This window comes from Elaeis guineensis, chromosome 11, assembly GCF_000442705.2.
Source record: "Elaeis guineensis isolate ETL-2024a chromosome 11, EG11, whole genome shotgun sequence".
NCBI lineage: Eukaryota > Viridiplantae > Streptophyta > Magnoliopsida > Arecales > Arecaceae > Elaeis > Elaeis guineensis.
Window position 1 is genome coordinate 108,474,317 of NC_026003.2, and position 23,031 is coordinate 108,497,347.

General features: G+C 35.5%; 1 protein-coding gene and 1 pseudogene across 1 annotated transcript in view; one reads left to right on the top strand and one right to left on the bottom strand.

Moving 5' to 3' along the window:
- LOC105054252 (IAA-amino acid hydrolase ILR1-like 5) overlaps nt 1-14,415 on the top strand; it is a 28,408-nt gene extending 13,993 nt beyond the window's left edge. Inside the window, exons 4-5 of the mRNA XM_010935734.4 lie at nt 13,515-13,643; nt 13,812-14,415. Of these exons, the coding sequence (XP_010934036.2) occupies nt 13,515-13,643; nt 13,812-14,213 (531 nt within the window). The 3' untranslated portion in view covers nt 14,214-14,415. The remainder of the gene's footprint in view (nt 1-13,514; nt 13,644-13,811) is intronic.
- Nucleotides 14,416-18,062: 3,647 nt separating this feature from the next.
- Nucleotides 18,063-21,041, bottom strand: LOC140852455 (uncharacterized; annotated as a pseudogene).
- Nucleotides 21,042-23,031: the final 1,990 nt, after the last annotated feature.

The following is a 23,031-nucleotide window of genomic DNA, read 5'->3' on the forward strand; positions in this document are numbered from 1 at the left end:
ATAATGTCATATATTATTTATTTCTCATGATCTTGTTATAACAAAATTTATTTGAAATCTCAAACTCATCCCTTCTTATTGATTTCTCAACTTTTTGAAGAACTATAACATTTTGGACTTGTATTAATATACCACCATTATTTGTCTAATAGATTCCACTCAACTTCATAATTATCTCAGACTACCCTTGATAGAAAAATAAATAAACGTCAAACATCGAGCACTCTTTACAATCATCGATTTCTTTCTTCACTTGATTTTCCAACAAATTTTATATATAGACTCTCATCTTAAGAAAAATCTCAATCTTCTATATCATTTCAAGTAACAATATTAGATTTTAAAAAAAAAAAAAAATATGAGATCTATGTCAGGACATTCTAAGTTTGAACTAATATCAGAACTATCAAGCTATTAATAAACTTGAGATATCTAAACTTTCTTGGCATTATCTATAATGAAGCAACCTACTAACAAAAATTATCCGACTATGATCAGATAAAAAAATTATTCTTTATTAACAACTAATGCATTCCATAATATCTTCGGAATCAAAGAATTAATATTTCTAATCAATTTAACCCACCATGCTTTTGCTGCGCACTCTGATCTTGGTTTATCAAATTATATAATTATATCAAAGATAAAAATATCCTTATATGTTAGATCGATCCAAGATAGATCCAACCTTCAAATTTCATATAAGACTTAGGGCAAAATTTTAAGTTTTTTTTTTTTTACTACCTTTGGGCATAGCATATAAAAATTAAATCTTGATCTACTTCCTATATTTGAAATTATTGTATAAGTTTCATCACTCTTCAAGAATCCAACATATCTAGAATCAATTAGAGTTAACCTTAGATTTACCTTACAATCATTTAGATAATTTCTAAATCAATCTTCCTTTTTTTTAAAAAAATTAATTCTAATTTGACAACTAAAAGAACTCAAGTCAACATCCTTATAAATAGAATTAACTTGATTATTTCTTATAGAACTCTCTTCATCACAACCCTTAATATTAATCGATAAATCCATACAAAATCTTGTCCCTTGTATAAGTCATTCAAAATTTAACATTAACAAGATATCTTAATTTAATTTAAAAATCCAAACTTTGACTTGAATGATTAATACACTTCACCATCTTCAACAATCACCAAAAAAAAAAAAAAAAAAAAATCTAATCCAAAGATAATAATATGAATTATTAAAGATTTCATCATAACCTGTATATCATACTCTGACAAAATAAATTTTCTTCTTTACTTTAACAACAATATCAAAATACTTTTGATCTACTTAGAAAAATAAACTTTTGACTTGAAATTCAATGCAACTTGAAAGATCAAGGAATCATATTCAGAATATGATATTTTGAGTAACCAAAAATTTTACCAAGATGTGTATCTCATATTCTCATAATAAAATTCAAGTATATTTTTCATTTAAAATTGAGTTTCATATATGATCCTCTTATAGATTCAATGTTCAAAAAATATTTCTCTCTCATATGATGAAATTTCTTCTTGACCATATCCTAATTAACTTTCTTTGATAAGTCCAAATTCATAATGCTCAGACAATTATCATCGAAATTAAAAAAAATTATCATGATCTTCAATCATATAAGTTTTACATTCCAAAATCCTCTAGTATACTCAACATAACTTATCAATACCTCCCACTTCAATCCAAGGTCAACTCTTTTCATACTTAGGTCAACCTTACTAATTGAAATCCAAAGTATAACTCGTTAATTCTATTATTGATATTATATGCCACTTATGCATAAAAATTTCATCTTAATATCTATTGATTCGAAATCTAAATATTGCATCTTCTCTTTTATATCTATCATGTTCCTCATGATCATAACTTAAGTTCAGATTTCACTAAAATTATAATTCTGAATAATTATAATCTTGAACTCAAATACCACTTAAATCATATTTTTTAGTGATCATAACCTAAACTCTAATATCATTCTATCACACCTTTAATGATCAAAATCTTAAACTCCGATATTATCAATCATACTCTAGTGATTATAATCTCAAAGTTTTGATATCACTTATATGACAATCCCTAGTGACCTTAAACTTGGGTTCTAGTACTGTTCTGTCATATCCTAATCACTTGTATCATTGTCTCCGAATAAACGTAACCTAAGCTCTAAGCTCAAATGCCACTCCGTCACATCCTACTGATCTTTACATAAAGTTTTAATATCTCTTCATAATCTCTAGTGATCTTAAACCTAAGCTTTGATATTATTCTATCACATCCAAATCATTTATATTGTAATCTCCAATGATCATAATTTAAGCTCTGATATCACTCTATAATATTCTAATCACTTATATCATAATCCCTAATGATCATAACCTGGCTCTGATACCATTCTGTCACGCCCCGAACCCAACACCCGGGTCGGATACGTGATGGCCGCACACTCCTTAGAGCAAGCCCTAAAGAATATGCAAGGCCAAATCAAATCATTACAATCTTATCAATCCATAACAATTAATTTCAAATATAATTCATAAAATTTTGTATAGGTACAAATTAAATTTCTTCAGTTCTCTGATCAGGTACTATAACACTCTATCTATCCATCTGCTCACCCATAAATCTAAGTCATGGCCAATCATGAACATCCTGTATCTCTGAAAAGAAAAGAAAGATGAAGGGGTGTGAGCTTTACAGCCCAGTAAGAATTCCCATATCACACTGATATAGTAATATAGTCTGAAAATAAGGATAAGCAATAAAATATAAAATCTCATGTTCAATATCCAGAATAATGCAAACATTCATAAATTTTCTGTCTTGTCAAAATAGATGCATCATCATATGTTAACCGGTGAAACACTTTTGTTCAACAATTGTTTCATATCTTATCTTTCATTTCTCCTTTCATAATCATATGATTTTAACATTTTCTTTCTGGCTCTGGACTATCCAAGTCTATACCTCAGTCATCATCCGGATCGAATCCACTTTAAAAAGTCTTTCAAGACTGTCCCAGGATGAGCTCCTGGCCGGCTGTCCCACGTACCAAAGCCCGTGAGAGGCTGTCCCAGGCATAAGCTCCTGGCGGGCTGTCCCAGGCATGAGCTCCTGGCCGGCTGATCCACCTGTAAGCCAGTGGGGGCTGTCCCAGGCATAAGCTCCTGGCGGGCTGTCCCAGGCATAAGCTCCTGGCCGGCTGTTTCACATGACAAGGCTAGTCCATACCATATATCTCTTTCTTTTCATTTAATCATTATGTGTTGATTTCATCAATCAATTCTGTCTTGCATTATGATCAATTCAGATATGTCATATCCATATAATCATGCCATCAATCTCTGATACATATATATTAACATAACATACTCATGCTCAAGATCAAATAACAGTATCTCAGGTATAATAAATTCATCGATCTCAAATCCGACGATGCAAAATCAACGATGCAAGACCAACAGTAAAATAGCATATATATATAATAGTGATCATGTACAGGGATTCTTACCTTTATCGGTGACTGATCCAAACACAGAAATCAATGTTCTTCTTTGATTTATGAATTTCTCTAATAAAATATTCCACTTGATGTCATTTGCAGACAATCATCTCTTCATAACCCTGATCAATATAAAAATCACATATAGAGAAAATTACCGATAATCGACCTGATAACACAAATCTAGGATTTCTCTTAGGATTAACCAAAATTAGGATTTACCTAAGTATCTAGATCCTCCACTAATCCATAAGACTTTTAGAGAGAGAAAATCCATGAAGAGAGAGAAAATTCTAGAGAGAGAAAGTAGAGAGAGAAAGTGGAGAGAGAAACTTTCGTATCCTTCCGATGAGGCACTCATGATCGAGATCATCAGAGGTCCTATCAGGGTAACTCAATATGAATCAAGTGTTACAAATTTTGAATAGGATCGAATTGGGATCAGATCTACTGCACGAATTTCGGAGCAACCTCAAATCATCTTATTTTCATCTTCAAGTTTATTCTAGGATTCATGATGCAATCAGAGAGAAAGAAAAGATCTTAGAGAGACAAAATCCGTAAAGAGAGAGAAAAGTCTAGAGAGAGAATCTAGAGAGAGAAAATGTAGAGAGAGAAGGTAGAGAGAGGAGAGAGAAAATAGAGAGAAAGAAGAGAGAAAGGAGAGAGAGAAAAATTCTCTCCTTCTTCTTCTTTTTTATTTTATTTTATTTCCCTTTTTCCTTTTTTTTTTTTCTTTTCTTTTTCTTTTTCCTTTTTCTTTTCTTTTTCTTTTTCCTTTTTCTTTTCTTTTTCTTTTCTTCTTCTTCTTCCTTTCTTCTTTTCTTTTCCCGCGGCCTCCCTTGGCTGAAACAGGGGAGGACCGTGAGGTCCCCCCCCGGTGGCTCGGTTTCCGGCAGGGTGGCGGCCTGGCCGGAGATCCAACAACGGCCGGCGGCCATGCGAGCTGGCCGGCGAGCATTCTCCCTTTTTTTTTTTTTTCGAAAAACAGGGGATCCGTCCCCTTTCTTCATGATTTCCGGCCATGGGCCGATCGGGCGGTCGAGATTTTTCAGGGAAGGAAGAGAGGGAGATGGGGGTTCGGTCTCGGGGATGGGACGCCGCAACCGGCGGCGCCGGTGGCCGAAAAAGAGAAGAGAGGACCCGGCCAAAATAGAGCAAAACAGGGATTACTATCTTCAAGGATTTTCCGACGATCCTGACGGCCGACGAGGAATTTAAAAACATGGGAAGAAAGAGAAGAGGGAGAGGAAGAAAGATTGAACCCTTACCTGAACTCCGGTGACCTCTTCGACCTTCAATTTCCGACGAACATGAGAAGAGGTTGCCGCAGCCTCTACGGAGAAAAGGAGAGAAATCGGGCTCGAAGATCACCGGTGGAGGGTCTTGAGAGAGGGAGAGGCTTATTTATAGGGGTCCCTAGGGCTCGGATGATCCTAGGACTCCCCTTCCATCCGGGATTCATCGAGGAAGAAGACTCCCTTCGGGAGTCTCCTTCCGCTCTGTTTTTTTTTTTTTTGTTTGGGTTTTGGGCTTGATCCTGGGCCGGGATGTTACATTCTTCCCCCCTTCAAATAATTTTGTCCTCAAAATTAAGTTATGTTGTTTGAGATATATTTCAAAGTATGCATTCTTCATATCATTCACAAACTTACGATAATGTCATATATTATTTATTTCTCATGATCTTGTTATAACAAAATTTATTTGAAATCTCAAACTCATCCCTTCTTATTGATTTCTCAACTTTTTGAAGAACTATAACATTTTGGACTTGTATTAATATACCACCATTATTTGTCTAATAGATTCCACTCAACTTCATAATTATCTCAGACTACCCTTGATAGAAAAATAAATAAACGTCAAACATCGAGCACTCTTTACAATCATCGATTTCTTTCTTCACTTGATTTTCCAACAAATTTTATATATAGACTCTCATCTTAAGAAAAATCTCAATCTTCTATATCAGTTCAAGTAACAATATTAGATTTTTTTAAAAAAAAAAAATATGAGATCTATGTCAGGATATTCTAAGTTTGAACTAATATCAGAACTATCAAGCTATTAATAAACTTGAGATATCTAAACTTTCTTGGCATTATCTATAATGAAGCAACCTACTAACAAAAATTATCCGACTATGATCAGATAAAAAAATTATTCTTTATTAACAACTAATGCATTTCATAATATCTTCGGAATCAAAGAATTAATATTTCTAATCAATTTAACCCACCATGCTTTTGCTGCGCACTCTGATCTTGGTTTATCAAATTATATAATTATATCAAAGATAAAAATATCCTTATATGTTAGATCGATCCAAGATAGATCCAACCTTCAAATTTCATATAAGACTTAGGGCAAAATTTTAAGTTTTTTTTTTTTTTTACTACCTTTGGGCATAGCATATAAAAATTAAATCTTGATCTACTTCCTATATTTGAAATTATTGTATAAGTTTCATCACTCTTCAAGAATCCAACATATCTAGAATCAATTAGAGTTAACCTTAGATTTACCTTACAATCATTTAGATAATTTCTAAATCAATCTTCCTTTTTTTAAAAGAATTAATTCTAATTTGACAACTAAAAGAACTCAAGTCAACATCCTTATAAATAGAATTAACTTGATTATTTCTTATAGAACTCTCTTCATCACAACCCTTAATATTAATCGATAAATCCATACAAAATCTTGTCCCTTGTATAAGTCATTCAAAATTTAACATTAACAAGATATCTTAATTTAATTTAAAAATCCAAACTTTGACTTGAATGATTAATACACTTCACCATCTTCAACAATCACCAAAAAAAAAAAAAAAAAAAAAAATCTAATCCAAAGATAATAATATGAATTATTAAAGATTTCATCATAACCTGTATATCATACTCTGACAAAATAAATTTTCTTCTTTACTTTAACAACAATATCAAAATACTTTTGATCTACTTAGAAAAATAAACTTTTGACTTGAAATTCAATGCAACTTGAAAGATCAAGGAATCATATTCAGAATATGATATTTTGAGTAACCAAAAATTTTACCAAGATGTGTATCTCATATTCTCATAATAAAATTCAAGTATATTTTTCATTTAAAATTGAGTTTCATATATGATCCTCTTATAGATTCAATGTTCAAAAAATATTTCTCTCTCATATGATGAAATTTCTTCTTGGACCATATCCTAATTAACTTTCTTTGATAAGTCCAAATTCATAATGCTCAGACAATTATCATCGAAATTAAAAAAAATTATCATGATCTTCAATCATATAAGTTTTACATTCCAAAATCCTCTAGTATACTCAACATAACTTATCAATACCTCCCACTTCAATCCAAGGTCAACTCTTTTCATACTTAGGTCAACCTTACTAATTGAAATCCAAAGTATAACTCGTTAATTCTATTATTGATATTATATGCCACTTATGCATAAAAATTTCATCTTAATATCTATTGATTCGAAATCTAAATATTGCATCTTCTCTTTTATATCTATCATGTTCCTCATGATCATAACTTAAGTTCAGATTTCACTAAAATTATAATTCTGAATAATTATAATCTTGAACTCAAATACCACTTAAATCATATTTTTTAGTGATCATAACCTAAACTCTAATATCATTCTATCACACCTTTAATGATCAAAATCTTAAACTCCGATATTATCAATCATACTCTAGTGATTATAATCTCAAAGTTTTGATATCACTTATATGACAATCCCTAGTGACCTTAAACTTGGGTTCTAGTACTGTTCTGTCATATCCTAATCACTTGTATCATTGTCTCCGAATAAACGTAACCTAAGCTCTAAGCTCAAATGCCACTCCGTCACATCCTACTGATCTTTACATAAAGTTTTAATATCTCTTCATAATCTCTAGTGATCTTAAACCTAAGCTTTGATATTATTCTATCACATCCAAATCATTTATATTGTAATCTCCAATGATCATAATTTAAGCTCTGATATCACTCTATAATATTCTAATCACTTATATCATAATCCCTAATGATCATAACCTGGCTCTGATACCATTCTGTCACGCCCCGAACCCAACACCCGGGTCGGATACGTGATGGCCGCACACTCCTTAGAGCAAGCCCTAAAGAATATGCAAGGCCAAATCAAATCATTACAATCTTATCAATCCATAACAATTAATTTCAAATATAATTCATAAAATTTTGTATAGGTACAAATTAAATTTCTTCAGTTCTCTGATCAGGTACTATAACACTCTATCTATCCATCTGCTCACCCATAAATCTAAGTCATGGCCAATCATGAACATCCTGTATCTCTGAAAAGAAAAGAAAGATGAAGGGGTGTGAGCTTTACAGCCCAGTAAGAATTCCCATATCACACTGATATAGTAATATAGTCTGAAAATAAGGATAAGCAATAAAATATAAAATCTCATGTTCAATATCCAGAATAATGCAAACATTCATAAATTTTCTGTCTTGTCAAAATAGATGCATCATCATATGTTAACCGGTGAAACACTTTTGTTCAATAATTGTTTCATATCTTATCTTTCATTTCTCCTTTCATAATCATATGATTTTAACATTTTCTTTCTGGCTCTGGACTATCCAAGTCTATACCTCAGTCATCATCCGGATCGAATCCACTTTAAAAAGTCTTTCAAGACTGTCCCAGGATGAGCTCCTGGCCGGCTGTCCCACGTACCAAAGCCCGTGAGAGGCTGTCCCAGGCATAAGCTCCTGGCGGGCTGTCCCAGGCATGAGCTCCTGGCCGGCTGATCCACCTGTAAGCCAGTGGGGGCTGTCCCAGGCATAAGCTCCTGGCGGGCTGTCCCAGGCATAAGCTCCTGGCCGGCTGTTTCACATGACAAGGCTAGTCCATACCATATATCTCTTTCTTTTCATTTAATCATTATGTGTTGATTTCATCAATCAATTCTGTCTTGCATTATGATCAATTCAGATATGTCATATACATATAATCATGCCATCAATCTCTGATACATATATATTAACATAACATACTCATGCTCAAGATCAAATAACAGTATCTCAGGTATAATAAATTCATCGATCTCAAATCCGACGATGCAAAATCAACGATGCAAGACCAACAGTAAAATAGCATATATATATAATAGTGATCATGTACAGGGATTCTTACCTTTATCGGTGACTGATCCAAACACAGAAATCAATGTTCTTCTTTGATTTATGAATTTCTCTAATAAAATATTCCACTTGATGTCATTTGCAGACAATCATCTCTTCATAACCCTGATCAATATAAAAATCACATATAGAGAAAATTACCGATAATCGACCTGATAACACAAATCTAGGATTTCTCTTAGGATTAACCAAAATTAGGATTTACCTAAGTATCTAGATCCTCCACTAATCCATAAGACTTTTAGAGAGAGAAAATCCATGAAGAGAGAGAAAATTCTAGAGAGAGAAAGTAGAGAGAGAAAGTGGAGAGAGAAACTTTCGTATCCTTCCGATGAGGCACTCATGATCGAGATCATCAGAGGTCCTATCAGGGTAACTCAATATGAATCAAGTGTTACAAATTTTGAATAGGATCGAATTGGGATCAGATCTACTGCACGAATTTCGGAGCAACCTCAAATCATCTTATTTTCATCTTCAAGTTTATTCTAGGATTCATGATGCAATCAGAGAGAAAGAAAAGATCCTAGAGAGACAAAATCCGTAAAGAGAGAGAAAAGTCTAGAGAGAGAATCTAGAGAGAGAAAATGTAGAGAGAGAAGGTAGAGAGAGGAGAGAGAAAAGAGAGAGAAAGAAGAGAGAAAGGAGAGAGAGAAAAATTCTCTCCTTCTTCTTCTTTTTTATTTTATTTTATTTCTCTTTTTCCTTTTTTTTTTTTCTTTTCTTTTTCTTTTTCCTTTTTCTTTTCTTTTTCTTTTTCCTTTTTCTTTTCTTTTTCTTTTCTTCTTCTTCTTCCTTTCTTCTTTTCTTTTCCCGCGGCCTCCCTTGGCTGAAACAGGGGAGGACCGTGAGGTCCCCCCCCGGTGGCTCGGGCTCCGGCAGGGTGGCGGCCTGGCCGGAGATCCAACAACGGCCGGCGGCCATGCGAGCTGGCCGGCGAGCATTCTCCCTTTTTTTTTTTTTTTCGAAAAACAGGGGATCCGTCCCCTTTCTTCATGATTTCCGGCCATGGGCCGATCGCCGGCGGTCGAGATTTTTCAGGGAAGGAAGAGAGGGAGATGGGGGTTCGGTCTCGGGGATGGGACGCCGCAACCGGCGGCGCCGGTGGCCGAAAAAGAGAAGAGAGGACCCGGCCAAAATAGAGCAAAACAGGGATTACTATCTTCAAGGATTTTCCGACGATCCTGACGGCCGACGAGGAATTTAAAAACATGGGAAGAAAGAGAAGAGGGAGAGGAAGAAAGATTGAACCCTTACCTGAACTCCGGTGACCTCTTCGACCTTCAATTTCCGACGAACATGAGAAGAGGTTGCCGCAGCCTCTACGGAGAAAAGGAGAGAAATCGGGCTCGAAGATCACCGGTGGAGGGTCTTGAGAGAGGGAGAGGCTTATTTATAGGGGTCCCTAGGGCTCGGATGATCCTAGGACTCCCCTTCCATCCGGGATTCATCGAGGAAGAAGACTCCATTCGGGAGTCTCCTTCCGCTCTGTTTTTTTTTTTTTTTTTTTTTTGTTTGGGTTTTGGGCTTGATCCTGGGCCGGGATGTTACAATTAGAGAATCATGGTCATCTTGAAATAACTTCTAAAGATCAGGCAAAGTAAGAAGAGGTGCTTTGGTTATGTTTTCTTCTAATAAGCTCCAAGCTCTCTTGGGTTTCTTTGACCAAGTAAAAACTCTCCTCTAACGCTAAGGTAGTTAGGGAGGGAGGAGAGTGTTGTAAATTCTAGAATGAATCTTCCGTAGAAGCTTGCTAACTCATAAAAACTCCTCACAGCTTCTACCTTTTTTTTTGGATCAACTTGGTTGTCTTTTGATGATACGACATAGCCTCAAGAATACAAAGCTATCCATCATGTTTTCACATTTTTGGATTGAGTTATAATGTTTCATTTGGAAGGACAATTAAAATTTGATCAAGATGATCAATGTGCCATTGATGGCTGTGGCTACAAAATAGAATGTCATTGAAATAGACTACCACAAATTGTTCAATAGAAGCCTTGGAGGCTTGAATTGGTAGTGTTATGAATGTAGTTGGTGCATTAGAGAGCTTGAGTGGCATGACTAGCCACTATTATAAGCCATCCTATGTTTTGAGTATTCATCCCCTGGTCATATCCAAATTTGTGATGTCCACATCTCAAATCTAGCTTGGATAACATTTGAGAACCAGATAACTGATCAAGCATATCACTTAGTTATGGGATAGAGCACTGGAATTTTACAATAATTTTATTAATGGCCAGACTATCCATGCAAATGTGCCATACGCGATCTTCATTTGGCACACAAGGGGTTGAGACACTAAATGGACTTATATGTTCTCAAATCATTTTTTCAACCATACAGTTGTTGACAACTTTCTGCAATTCTTCATGTTCTTTTGGGATTGTTGCCACTGGTTCCCCCTGGTTTCCACATTCACTCTGCCTAAGTTGTTTCTAAATATGATTACTGATACTAGGAGTTTTGGCAGAAGTTGACATCAGAATTCACTACATTCTCTGGATGTAGTCTCCACTAGACCCTAATTTTTGTCCGGCATATGTGATGTAGTCTAGACAATTATCAAGGTGAAAGGAGCTATTGCTGTGAAGGCCTAAGAACTATTTGTTATGCAGAGTTAGCTGTGTGCATCTTATCTTCTCATGCTATTTCAACAATACTTTTGATGTAGGAATATTTACCTCTAGGGATGCTGTTTCTAGTGCAACTTAAAGTTGCATCCAAATCCTGTCATAGGAGACCATCCAGAAAAGTATTTGGAGGTCATAATTTGCTATTTTGTTTTAGTCATTGGTTTTCATTTTACTATTGTGCCTGTATTATGTCATGTTACTTATATTGCTATGTAGACTCCGAGCGTTTGCATCCTTGGTGAATTCAATTTTATAATTATGCTCTCTGTCTTCTTCCTCCCATTGTACTTTTGTAATTGGCCCATCATTTGCAATTCTACTAAGGGTTGCACTATTCATATCAGAGGCTGAATAGATGCATCTTTTTGAAGAATAAAATGATATAAGCAAGAAAGGGAGCAGACAAGTAGCTGCTACTTTTTGCACAACCTTCAATTGTGTTATGTTATGAACCTATGCAATCATGGAAGGGTGAACTATTGAGCTTTTTATTTTGATACCTTGTTCACAGTTGGTTTATTATAAGAGGATTTACAACATCAAGATCGTCTTTGGGTTCTAATAAGGTGGTCTTAGGTTGCTTTTGTGTCACAAAAGCATCTAACTACTATATAAGAGATTAAGAGCTTACATAGGCTCTTGTGTTATTTGGATTAAAGTTGGTTTGCCTATTAATGTGGAAGACATGCCTCTCCTTAGAATAGAAGATTTACAAATTTATTCCTTTTTTTTTAACATTGTCAACAACTGTTGATTTCAACTTTCGATTCTAAGATATTTAGGTTTTCTTCCTTTGTTCCTTCTCTCTTCTAATACCTTTTTTCTGTTTTTTAAGTTCCTCACCTTTTAGCTCTATTTCATAAGGACAATATCTCCAGCACGGTCTACTTATTTTATTGCTTACTAAGTATCTACAAATTTCATGAGGTTTAGCTTATGAGGGCACAAGATGGTAATGATTGCAAGTGAGAGCCAGAGATGACCAAAAAGAGAATCTTGGTGTTGGCAAGGGCACCACCAGAAAAGGTTTACCACAAATTCTAGAGAGAACCAGAGGATGGAAAGCCTTTAGCTACAAGTGCAATAATCTTCTGAACAACAATATGAAATGGATCCAGATAACACTGAACTAGGTAGAAATAATGAAAAAATGAATCTAGTAAGTGAAGGGAAGATAGACCTTCTGGCGAACAAATCCATCCAAGCCTGGGAAAAAAAATGTTATTCAGCTTAAGCTGTGTGCTATCTCTGAAAGAAAAATGTAATAAGATTCCTATTGGATGGGCTAGTGATTCTGTTCAAAATGTTTAAGCAGCGTAAAAGGTGAAAATTTGCCACATTTGCCCTTTTTTAAGGTCAGTACAATGAAATAGAAGTATTGAGAGAAACATCTGTATCTCCATGACCTCAGAGTCAGTGTTAATACAGCAGATATGTAAAATGGCTTCTTAATATTTTAATTTTGAGACTGAAGAAGGCCAAGTGATTGCATAGTCTAGAGGAGTCTATAAAATACATTGAAAAAATACAGCTTGCCCAGAAGAGAAAGGGAATTGTTGAACAAATAAATGGAGTTTTTATCTCCAAACTTTGGAGTTTGGAGCTATGAGGGCCCACTTTTTTACAGCTTTTATTTTATCAGTATTCAGCAAATCCCAGGAATCATTAAAAATTTGATTACCATAACCACAACCATGAATTCAAGCCTTGTGTTGGCTATTTTGATTCAGCTCCATGACCTCCACGGTCGCCAACCACTATTGGATTGTTTCAACTGCTTGTTCTGTTTGGTTCTTAAAAAGTAAAAACATGCTATGAAATATGAACCATACCATGAGACTTGGGTTCTTTAATACATAGTGGTGGTTGAATTACTTTTATTGTCAGTAATTAAGGATTTTTGTGACCCTGAACATGTTGGATAATTAGGGCAACTTTTTCTTGGGTAATGCAAGTTTGTCTTTGAAACCTTCTCTGGTTGTTCTAGTTATGCAATGTTTAAGTTGGAGTTGTAGGTAACTGCACATGTGGATAGTTGCGATACCTTAGAGCTACATACTTATCTATGCTTATTTTTGTACTGTTAATTTTGGTGAAGCTGGATGATCATTTGTTACTTCATAGTTCATATAACCTCCTTAATTCTTTTCTACTTCTCGTGTGGAAGGTGCTTTCTGTTACTTATGTTAAAGGTGGTGTGGCATTTGACTTTACACCTTCCTTTGTTGAATTTGGGGGCACTTTAAGGAGTCTTACAACAGAAGGCTTGCACAGGCTACAGAGACGGGTAGAGGAGGTCTGTTATCATGATTTTTTTTTTTTTTAATGACCATGAAGAATCTCTTTGGATATAAGTGAATTAGGTTTGGTTTGCTATGACATCAAAGATTTACTTCCATCAAAAAATGTGCCCTGCTGCATTAATGAACAATATGTTACCATTGATGGATGTTGATGTTTTCAGGTAATAGAAATCCAAGCAGCTGTACATAGATGTAAGGCATTTGTCAGCATGAAGTCTGAGGAATACCCATTTTATCCTGCTGTTGTTAATGATAGAAGTTTGCATCATCATGTACAAAGGGTTGGTGGAATTCTGCTTGGCCCAGATAATGTGAAGATTGGGAAGAAGATCATGGCAGGTGAAGATTTTGCATTCTATCAAGAGTTAATTCCAGGTGTCATGTTCGGTGTAGGGATAAGAAATGAGAAAGCCGGTTCAGTCTACCCTGCTCATTCTCCTCATTTCTTTATTGATGAGGATGTTCTTCCAATTGGAGCAGCATTACACACTGCAATTGCAGAATTGTATCTAAATGGGCGCAACAGTGCAGGTGATGATAAAGATTTATCTTCTGCTGGATAAATTTATCTTTTAGAAAAATGTATGTACAATTTGATTGGTTTATGGAGGGTGATGCTACAAATATATATGTTCATTGACGAGCAGCATATTGTATAATGATCCAAGACTCCAACTTTTCTTGGAGGTTTCTTAGCTCACTGTATTATATTATCCTTCTTAGCTCAATCCAACCTCGAGACAGGCCTATTGACTGTTCCTTGAATGAGGGTTAAACTGATTCTTATAACATTTTGGAGATTTAGATTGGAAATAGTTTGGCAGATTTCTCTGGTGCAACATGAGTATTAGTTAGTGGCAATGGTAAATAAAAACTGACCCCATGAACTATATATGCGTCTTTCTTATCAGTAGATCTGTCTGCAAGATCGGCTGGTAGAATTTGAAAATGGAAGTAAAGAGAAAAGGAAATACATGACAGTGACAGAGACCAAGAATTGTCATTCTTGAAATTGTGAAGCAAATATGGACCAGAAAGCTTGTTATTACATGTTTTTCTTGATCTGTAGGAATTAGGGATTAATGTGAAATTCTGACCCATAGATAGTAATGTTTATGTTAGACTGTAATTGACCTGTAATTACGTATGGTTAACATAGTATTTATTCTCTTCTGATTGCTTGTGTCTGTATTAATGACTTCATCAGACAGTATGTTCTTAGGGTGATATTATGGGATTAACTTTTTATTTGTTTTGTATTGTACACAAACTTAGCTGTTTTCAAGGAATATTACAAGTTTACAACATAAAATTATTTTGTTCTTCTGCATACCATTTTGATGCTATTAAGAGCATATATAAAGATTTTATCTGTGATATTTGTTTGCAAATTCTCTTCGTATTAAATGGCTTTTAACTGTTGGCCGGCCGATGTCTGGAAAATAGTCTGTAATTGGCAAAATGATATTAATTTCTACACTGGTAGATGGTGACTTTCAACTGAAGAATCAAAGTGTTAAAATTGTTCTCACAAACTTCTCAACACTACAAACTGGCTAGACTAATTGTCGTGTTATGACTATTAGCTATCAAGGTTACCCGTCTCGGTGATAGACCTCATACTGGTAACATCTTGGTACAGTATCAGTAAGTCAGATATGGAGGTCGGTTCGGCATACCAATACTAATTATGCCCCTTATATTGTTTCTGGTTCATTACATGGTGTACAGTATGGTATGCCTGGTATGCTCCGGTGCTAGTCAGTATGGCGTACAATGCTAATATCTTATTCATTATAGTTTATCTGCTGAACTTGAAGATATATTATATATTCTGTTCAACTATGGTTGTACATGAGATTTTGATAATGATTTGTTTGCTAGTTAAAGATGCCAATTGCATAAATATACTGTGCTTTCACACAATTTCTACTCGCATTTTGGATATTTCATGCATGAGTTACGTGTAGGTACTGAGCTCTATCCCTCACATGTATGTCTTATTAGATAAATTAGAACACTTCTTTCAAAAGCTTCATAAAATTAGATCAAGGAGGAAATAGAATTATCTTATTGGATTCATTAGTTCACTTCTTTCTCAAGTTTTGTTAAGTTGGATCAAGAGAAATGATGTCTTGGGTTAGAGTCTCACTAAATGTTCCAAGTATCTGTCATCTACTGCCTTCATCAGACTCCACCTCACTGAAGATTGTAATCCCAATTCTATCACTTGCTGAACAAGAGGTTGCTAGAAGACGACCAGACAATAATTCTAACAATTATGGTCCCAAAAGACTCACGATGCTAAATACTAATGCATTGAGATTCTCACAGTGTCATTGACTGATACTTAAGTACGTGCTATTCCTTGCCTCATGGTGGCCAGTGGTGCATGATCATGGAAACTCCAATGCTACATTTTCCAAAAGTTAAAAGATTTTTGTGATTTCATCTTCGGTTTATGTGAACTTTTGGGTATCTATGTTTAAGTTCAGAGATACTATTCTTTTGTTGCTATTATTAACATTTTGAGGAAGTCTGTCTTCAACCCTTCTTGACTATTGATTTCTGATTTTTCAACAACGTGTAGTCATCTTCATCCTTGTTGGCTCTCCCATGACCCAGTTCATCTCTGTAGCAATTTCTACAGTGCTGTTTTCAGCTCTACTTCCGTTTCCTTTGACCTGCTAAGTCTTCAATTTTTCATCCTTCATCTAAAGGCATTGCTTACGTGTGGGACCATGCCGATGGATCAAATATACTCCCTAATGTTCTCTCTAACCTTGTAGGACAAATGGGGAAAAGGAAAAGAGAGAAAATCCACTGCTCTAATGCTGTGGATTCCTCAGAGATTCTGATCTGATGATGCTTCATTGATTGTCAGCTCAGATTGACCGAGTTAAGATTCATAGACATGCCCATTGGTTACAGCCTACATTGATCTGTAAGAGTTTTAAGAATGGCGTATCATCCTGAATTCAGAGTGATCATCGTGTATTTATTCAAATATTTTCTGAATTTGAATAAATTTTTCGAACATAATGATTATTTACTTTGATGTGACCATCATACCTCATGTCACTTAGAATGAAAAATTTTGATCAGATTCAAATTCTATGTGATGGAAGGGGAGTGTGAAAATACATTGATCAGACTCAAATTAAGTTATTTATATATCATGATCCATAGCTACCTTCTGCATGGGTAAAATAACTCCAGTTCTCTTCATCTCTTTCTTTGTATTCCATTAGAAAACATGAAATGCTCTACTTGGGGCTGGCCAAGTGGTGACCAAATACTAAATGTAGTTATAAAAAAATGATAACAAGGAATGGCCTTTCTTAGAGTAACAGATTATCATAACATAAAAAACTTTTTATCTATTTTTCCAGGAAATCAGTGGATAAAAAACCCCACCACTGGCATCATAACTGTAGAAACCAAGACCATGCTTGCTACCATAAAGAATTCATATATTTGATATTATTCCTGTAAATGACACCACTTCTCCTGTACTCAAATGACAAATTACTTTAAAAACATTTGCTTGCCAAAGAAATAAAATTATCTCAAACACTGACAAGTTCCTTATAGGCTGCACCATTGCCTTGTGACATCAGACGTCATCTGCACTAATAAAGCATCTTGATGCCACTAGCAGTGCTACATCCTTATAGACACAAGGATCACCAACCCATGCATCAAAAAGGGTGCTCAATATAGATAACATAGTCTCCAAAATTGTTGCACATACAGGATACCCATTTAATACACATTTCTTTAGATCCTTATTTGCACATTTCCAAACTTGATCCTATTTCTACATTCTCTGTTACAGTCTTACTACATCCTCTTCTATAAAACAAATTTCATTCTTCTTTAGTTCATTTTGATCCAACTCTTATTATTTTTGTATTCCCATACCATTATATTTCCTTCCCTGTTTCTTCGGCAACATCAATTATTTCGTAGATGAAAAGAAAGCTTTTACATATGATTGAACCAAATATTTTGGACAACCCATGCGACCTTTTGTTTTCATTTCATCAGTATGACATTGTAAGACATCATAAAAGTTCCCCAAAAAAAAATAATTTTATTATAAAGAACAGAAAAGTATATCTTAATTAATCTCAAAGCGGTGCCTGATTGGCATGCCAGCTGGCAGTTAGATCTTTGTTTTAATGATCTGAGAAAATTGAATGGTCATCATGATGATAATGTCATCATGATTCATTATATGTTCAAGTCTTCCATGCATAGGTATAAATCAAGAAAAAATAGCTTATCATCTAAACCATGCTGGATCATTGGAACTTTATCGTTGCAACAAGCTCTTTTTTTGTAGATAATGATTATTAATTTTGTCATATTAATGAATAATATAGTGGCTAAAACATGAGAAGCCAAAATCACACCATAAGTAATAGTGCATTCTTAGATTGGAAAACTAATGTTTACATACAGTAGCATCCAACGATTATGTTGTTATTATAATGATTTCTTCCTATGCTAATCCATGGCCATCTTATTCTATATTACATACAGTTCAACTTACTAATGGGATTTATTTTTCATAGAGTTTTATGAGATGCAACAAGCATTTGGGTTCTCATCACTGAAAATCTGAGGTGGTGGTGGCGGTCGTTCGATAACATAGACCGGCATCCAATGCATCATCATTCTCCTTGCCATCTCTTCTTCACTGATGATGTTGCCATTCCAATAAACCATCCTCTTCATCACCATGTCTGCCCCATTGGGAATGTCCACATTGGTTGGTCCTTCCCCTTCCTTCTTTTGCTCCTCGCCACCTCCCTTCTCTTCCTTGCCACCACCATCCTTGTTCCCCTCAGCACTTTCTTCTTTCTTCTCCTCTGCCTTCTCTTCCTTCTTCTCCTCTGCTTTCTCCTCTTTCTTCTCCTCGGGAGGCTTCTCCTCAGCTTTCTTCTCTGCTTCCTCTTTCTTCTCTTCTTCCTTTGGGGCTGGGGGACAATTGTCGCCAGCTTCCCTGTTCTGCGGTGAATGTAGTCTGTGAGCTTTTCTCCATTCATGGTTCCGGTCACCATCACCTTCCCAGTGCTCAGTTCAGTCTCGGCAGTTTGCACTCCTATATGGAACCTCACATGAGAGTTTTGGTAAGTTGGTGCATCATAGATGCCATTTGGACACTATGGATTAATTTGTTAGAATGGTTATATATGGGTGGTATCTGATCTTCTTATGCTAGCTAGCGAGCATGGCATGTGAATCTGCAAACCTTGGTGTACTTTTGATGCAAGACCTTGTCATGGCTACAAGGGATCTTGAAAGGAATGCATTACTTTGTAGCGTGAGAATTGATAAAGCCAGCAGAGACAGAGAGAGAAAGCAAAGGCTGAAAGATACCTCTCATCTTTAATATCTTTCGCCTCAGCTGCTGTGCGCAGGCTTCACAGTGCATGTTCACATGTATCTCAACTGTGGTTACCCCACTCACCTGTTTCCAAAAGAACAAAAGACAAACAATTTGATCAGATGTAGCAGGTACACATATGCAATCCCTGCAATCAGTACCTAAAAAATAAAAATATATCAGTGCATTCATAAACATAAATGCATTATATGTAATACAATGCACTAATCATTTAGTGTCTGTTTAGATGTTGATCAATAACATCTTCTCAATGGTTCTTAAGTTTTAAATTTGCTACAGAAATGGGGAATTACTTCAAAGAGATTGAGGGCCCTACTTATTCCTTATTTTTCAGGGATAATCCCTGAAAAGTAGGAATTACTAGTCTTTCTGGCTGCTTTGATCTCTTCCAATTACCCAGCTTCCCTTAGTTTACATAATCTAAAAGCTGCTTGGAAAATTTTATCAATACGAGAAGATATTTCAGCAATCAAAGACAACCTAATTAGAATTTATATATAGTGCTGTATGTATGTATGTATGTATGTATGCGATTGCTACATAAGCTGTTAACCAAGTCATTATGATTTGCATGTATCAATCCCTAAATGCCATGTTAACCTGGTGAAATGAGTGATGATTTGCTTGATGATTGGTAGCAGTTCTATATTTATATAGCGAATATATAGGGCTCAAGCAGATGAACGACCACACATAGGAATCACATGTTCTGCCATGCACTATGAACCAGTCCTAAAGCACCATTTTGCTAGGGTCCCTTGCTGATTATCTTTTTGCAGCAGAGAAGGCTGCGATGGATTGCGAGGAAATATGGCTGTCTCAAGTAATCATTTCCCATTTCTACGTCTTGTGCATTCCCAGCCATTGGATGTAAGGGGTGTCTTATATCCAAGTGTGTCCTGATCATTCTCTGAATGATGATAGACAGTGGTGCAACTTTGACATAAATGAAACATGTACACAGAGTTTGAGTTATGTGCATGCATGGGTATTAGTGTATATAGGTAAGAAAAGGGATTAAACCTGTGATGGAACCACTTGCTCCTGTTTGGACTCCCCTTCGGCTGGTGGCAGTGGGGAGAGGACTCTTGCTCTCTTGAGGGTCTTCTTTTGAATTCTGGAGCACAAAGCTTGAGGGTCCACCATCCCTTTAATTGTGAGCTGGTTCTGCACCATGTCCGTCTCAACCCCTTCAACCCCTGATGTGGATTACCCCTTAGAAAAGGTTAGCATACAATGCTGAGAGAGAGAGAGAGAGAGAGAGAGAGAGAGAGACCTCTGCACTTGAGGACGCACTTCTCAATCTTCTTGGCGCATCCAAAACAATGCAAGTCCACAAACAAGATAATGGGAGGGGGAGGGGAGGGCTTTGCTTCCTCTTTCTTCTCTTCCTTCTCCTCCTCCTTTTCCTCTTGCTTCTCCTCCTTTTTCTCTTCTTTCTTCTCTTCTAACTTGGCCTCCACCTTAGCTTCTTCCTGCCATGGAAATTAAGGAAAAAAACACACACTCCATAATAAATCTAGCTAAAAAAAAAACTACAGTCCAAGAAGGACATTATACTTATAAGCATGTGAGCAATTGGATACCTGCTTAGCTTCACCCATTGAGAAACCAACAACCTTGACAGAACTCTCAATAAGAAGAAAATCAATAGACTTTCTTACAAAGATCCGGTTCAGAAGGAGAAAAATAAAGTATAGAAAGTGATGGAAATTCTTGTAGGAATAAATTTATAACAGCAACAAATTATTCCTAGGCATATGCAGGACCACCCAACCAAGTTAGCTAGGTTAAAGAACCTTGGGTATTGTTTAATTTTAACACTTTCTTTTTCTCTCGCAACAAGGTGATCAATGGAGAAGGGGAGGGCATCAAGTGGGGAGGGTAGGGAGATTTATAGAGGGGATGGGAGGGTGGCAAAAAGCAAAAGGAATTATTTGAAAAAATTAAAAACTTTAATTAAAAAGAGGGGAATGTAGTATCTTTTGATATCCTTTTCTTTCGGTTTGGAAGGATATATATGGAATCAGAAGAACGTGATGAAGATTTCAGTGAGGACAGGAGGATACATGCGTTAAAAGAAAGAGGAGATCACATGGGTGGTTGGGTGCGACTTTGGAAACTCTGGTCCTTTATCTTAGGGTCCATTCTTTGGGTTAGGTGATAATAAAGTTGGGAGCTACCATTTGGGATACATTAGTTGATGGAGGCTTTGTTACCTTATGATAGGACATACAATCCTATTCATGCATGAGGTGTTGGACATTTATCGGATCCAAACATGAAATTATATGATCTTAAAGGATATGGTGGCATAAGATAGATTGCATTAGTTGATGGATGTGTTCGCAAAGATTTGCATTAGATCTCAAAGATCCCGTATTAGATTTATATTACTTTGATATGGTGCTAATGCTAACCCTTATATTACAATTCACCTAATTAATGTTAACCGTGACCAATAAGCCTCGTACCATTTGTGTAAACTAGGTTTTTTAGGTCGTCGTAACGCTCATTCAAAATATGAGAGTAATCAAGGACGATCGGTTGGAAGTGAAAAAAAAAAATCTAAAGTAGAATAAATTGCTTTCGTAACTTTTGGGCCTTACATTACCATTGTTTTAGGCATCTTTTCCGGTGAAATTGTCTTCATTTGTTCTACTGAACACATTGTCCATCTAACATTGTTACTTATGGAAGGAGATATAAGAAATTGATACGTATATAGGATCCAACACATAAGACAAAAGTTTGTCATTATTGCAAGGAAAACTGATGTAAAAAACAGGAAAAATTATGGAGAAACCAGATCTTAGTTATGATAAAAGCTCCAAGGAAAATGCATTTCCAATGATTATGATTCTGTCATCATGGAGGAGAATGGGTCATGCTGTGTATAGCTTGACATATTATACCTCTGATGATCTCCAGGCACCTGTTTCCTGAAAAATATTCTAATGGTCAGTCAATTGAGTTGTTGGCTTGCCTCATTGAGAGGCATAGAATCCGTATCCATGTCAGAATAGTCAAAGGTTCGTGAATGTAATGTGAGAGAGCAAATAAAACTTTCTTTCTCTTTTTATATTGTAGAATTGGTAGTTATTTCCAACAACAACTACCATTTTTAGGGTGGTAACTCTCTCTTTTCTTTCTTACCATTTTTCTCCAACTAACAAAAAAATCATCTCAATTAAGAGGATCATTTATGCTTGCTGAGTATGAAGTTAATATTTTTCATGTGATCATTCCTTTGGCCAAATATGCAGAATTCTCTTGATGCTCAGCAGCTCAATTGATCAAGGATGTACAATCTTCGTGATGAGTATTGTAGTATCGCAGGATAGTGAAATCCAACTGTATATACTAAGAGAGATGATTAACAAAACCTTCTTCAATCCATTTTTTTATATTGCAGAATGGTAATTATTTCCAGCAATAACCATCAAATTTTTAGATAATTTCTTGTCTTTGTAACTCTCTCCTTGGTGGTTGTTGGTAATTGCGTATATAAATAACTCTGTATTATCCTCGTAACTTATTATCTTAGTTAATTCTAGCAATCAAAGATCAATTATGATCTTTCAAAATGTCAAGATATAAGTGATTAATTAACTATCGATGAATATAATATTATCAATTACTTTATCATAATTGATTGATTTTTTTTTTTTTTTGAATGTAAACAGTCTGAATTGAAAAATCTGCCCAATAGCGCTCAAGTCTTGAGCAGCATGCCACGACTCTTGCATACGAGCCTTGTTTTTAAGTATGGATTGCTTTGGTTAATGTGTCTTAGTGTTGGGGTCCGTCATGTTGCGCTTTGTTTGCTGACTGACTAACAATTATGTACCAATGACGGATACGTCGTAGGTGGGGCCTGCAGAGTATATTGCCATTTGGACCAATAAGAATGCAAAGGTGGGGCCTGCAAGGGGATATATTGGGTGGGGTCCGGTGCACTATAG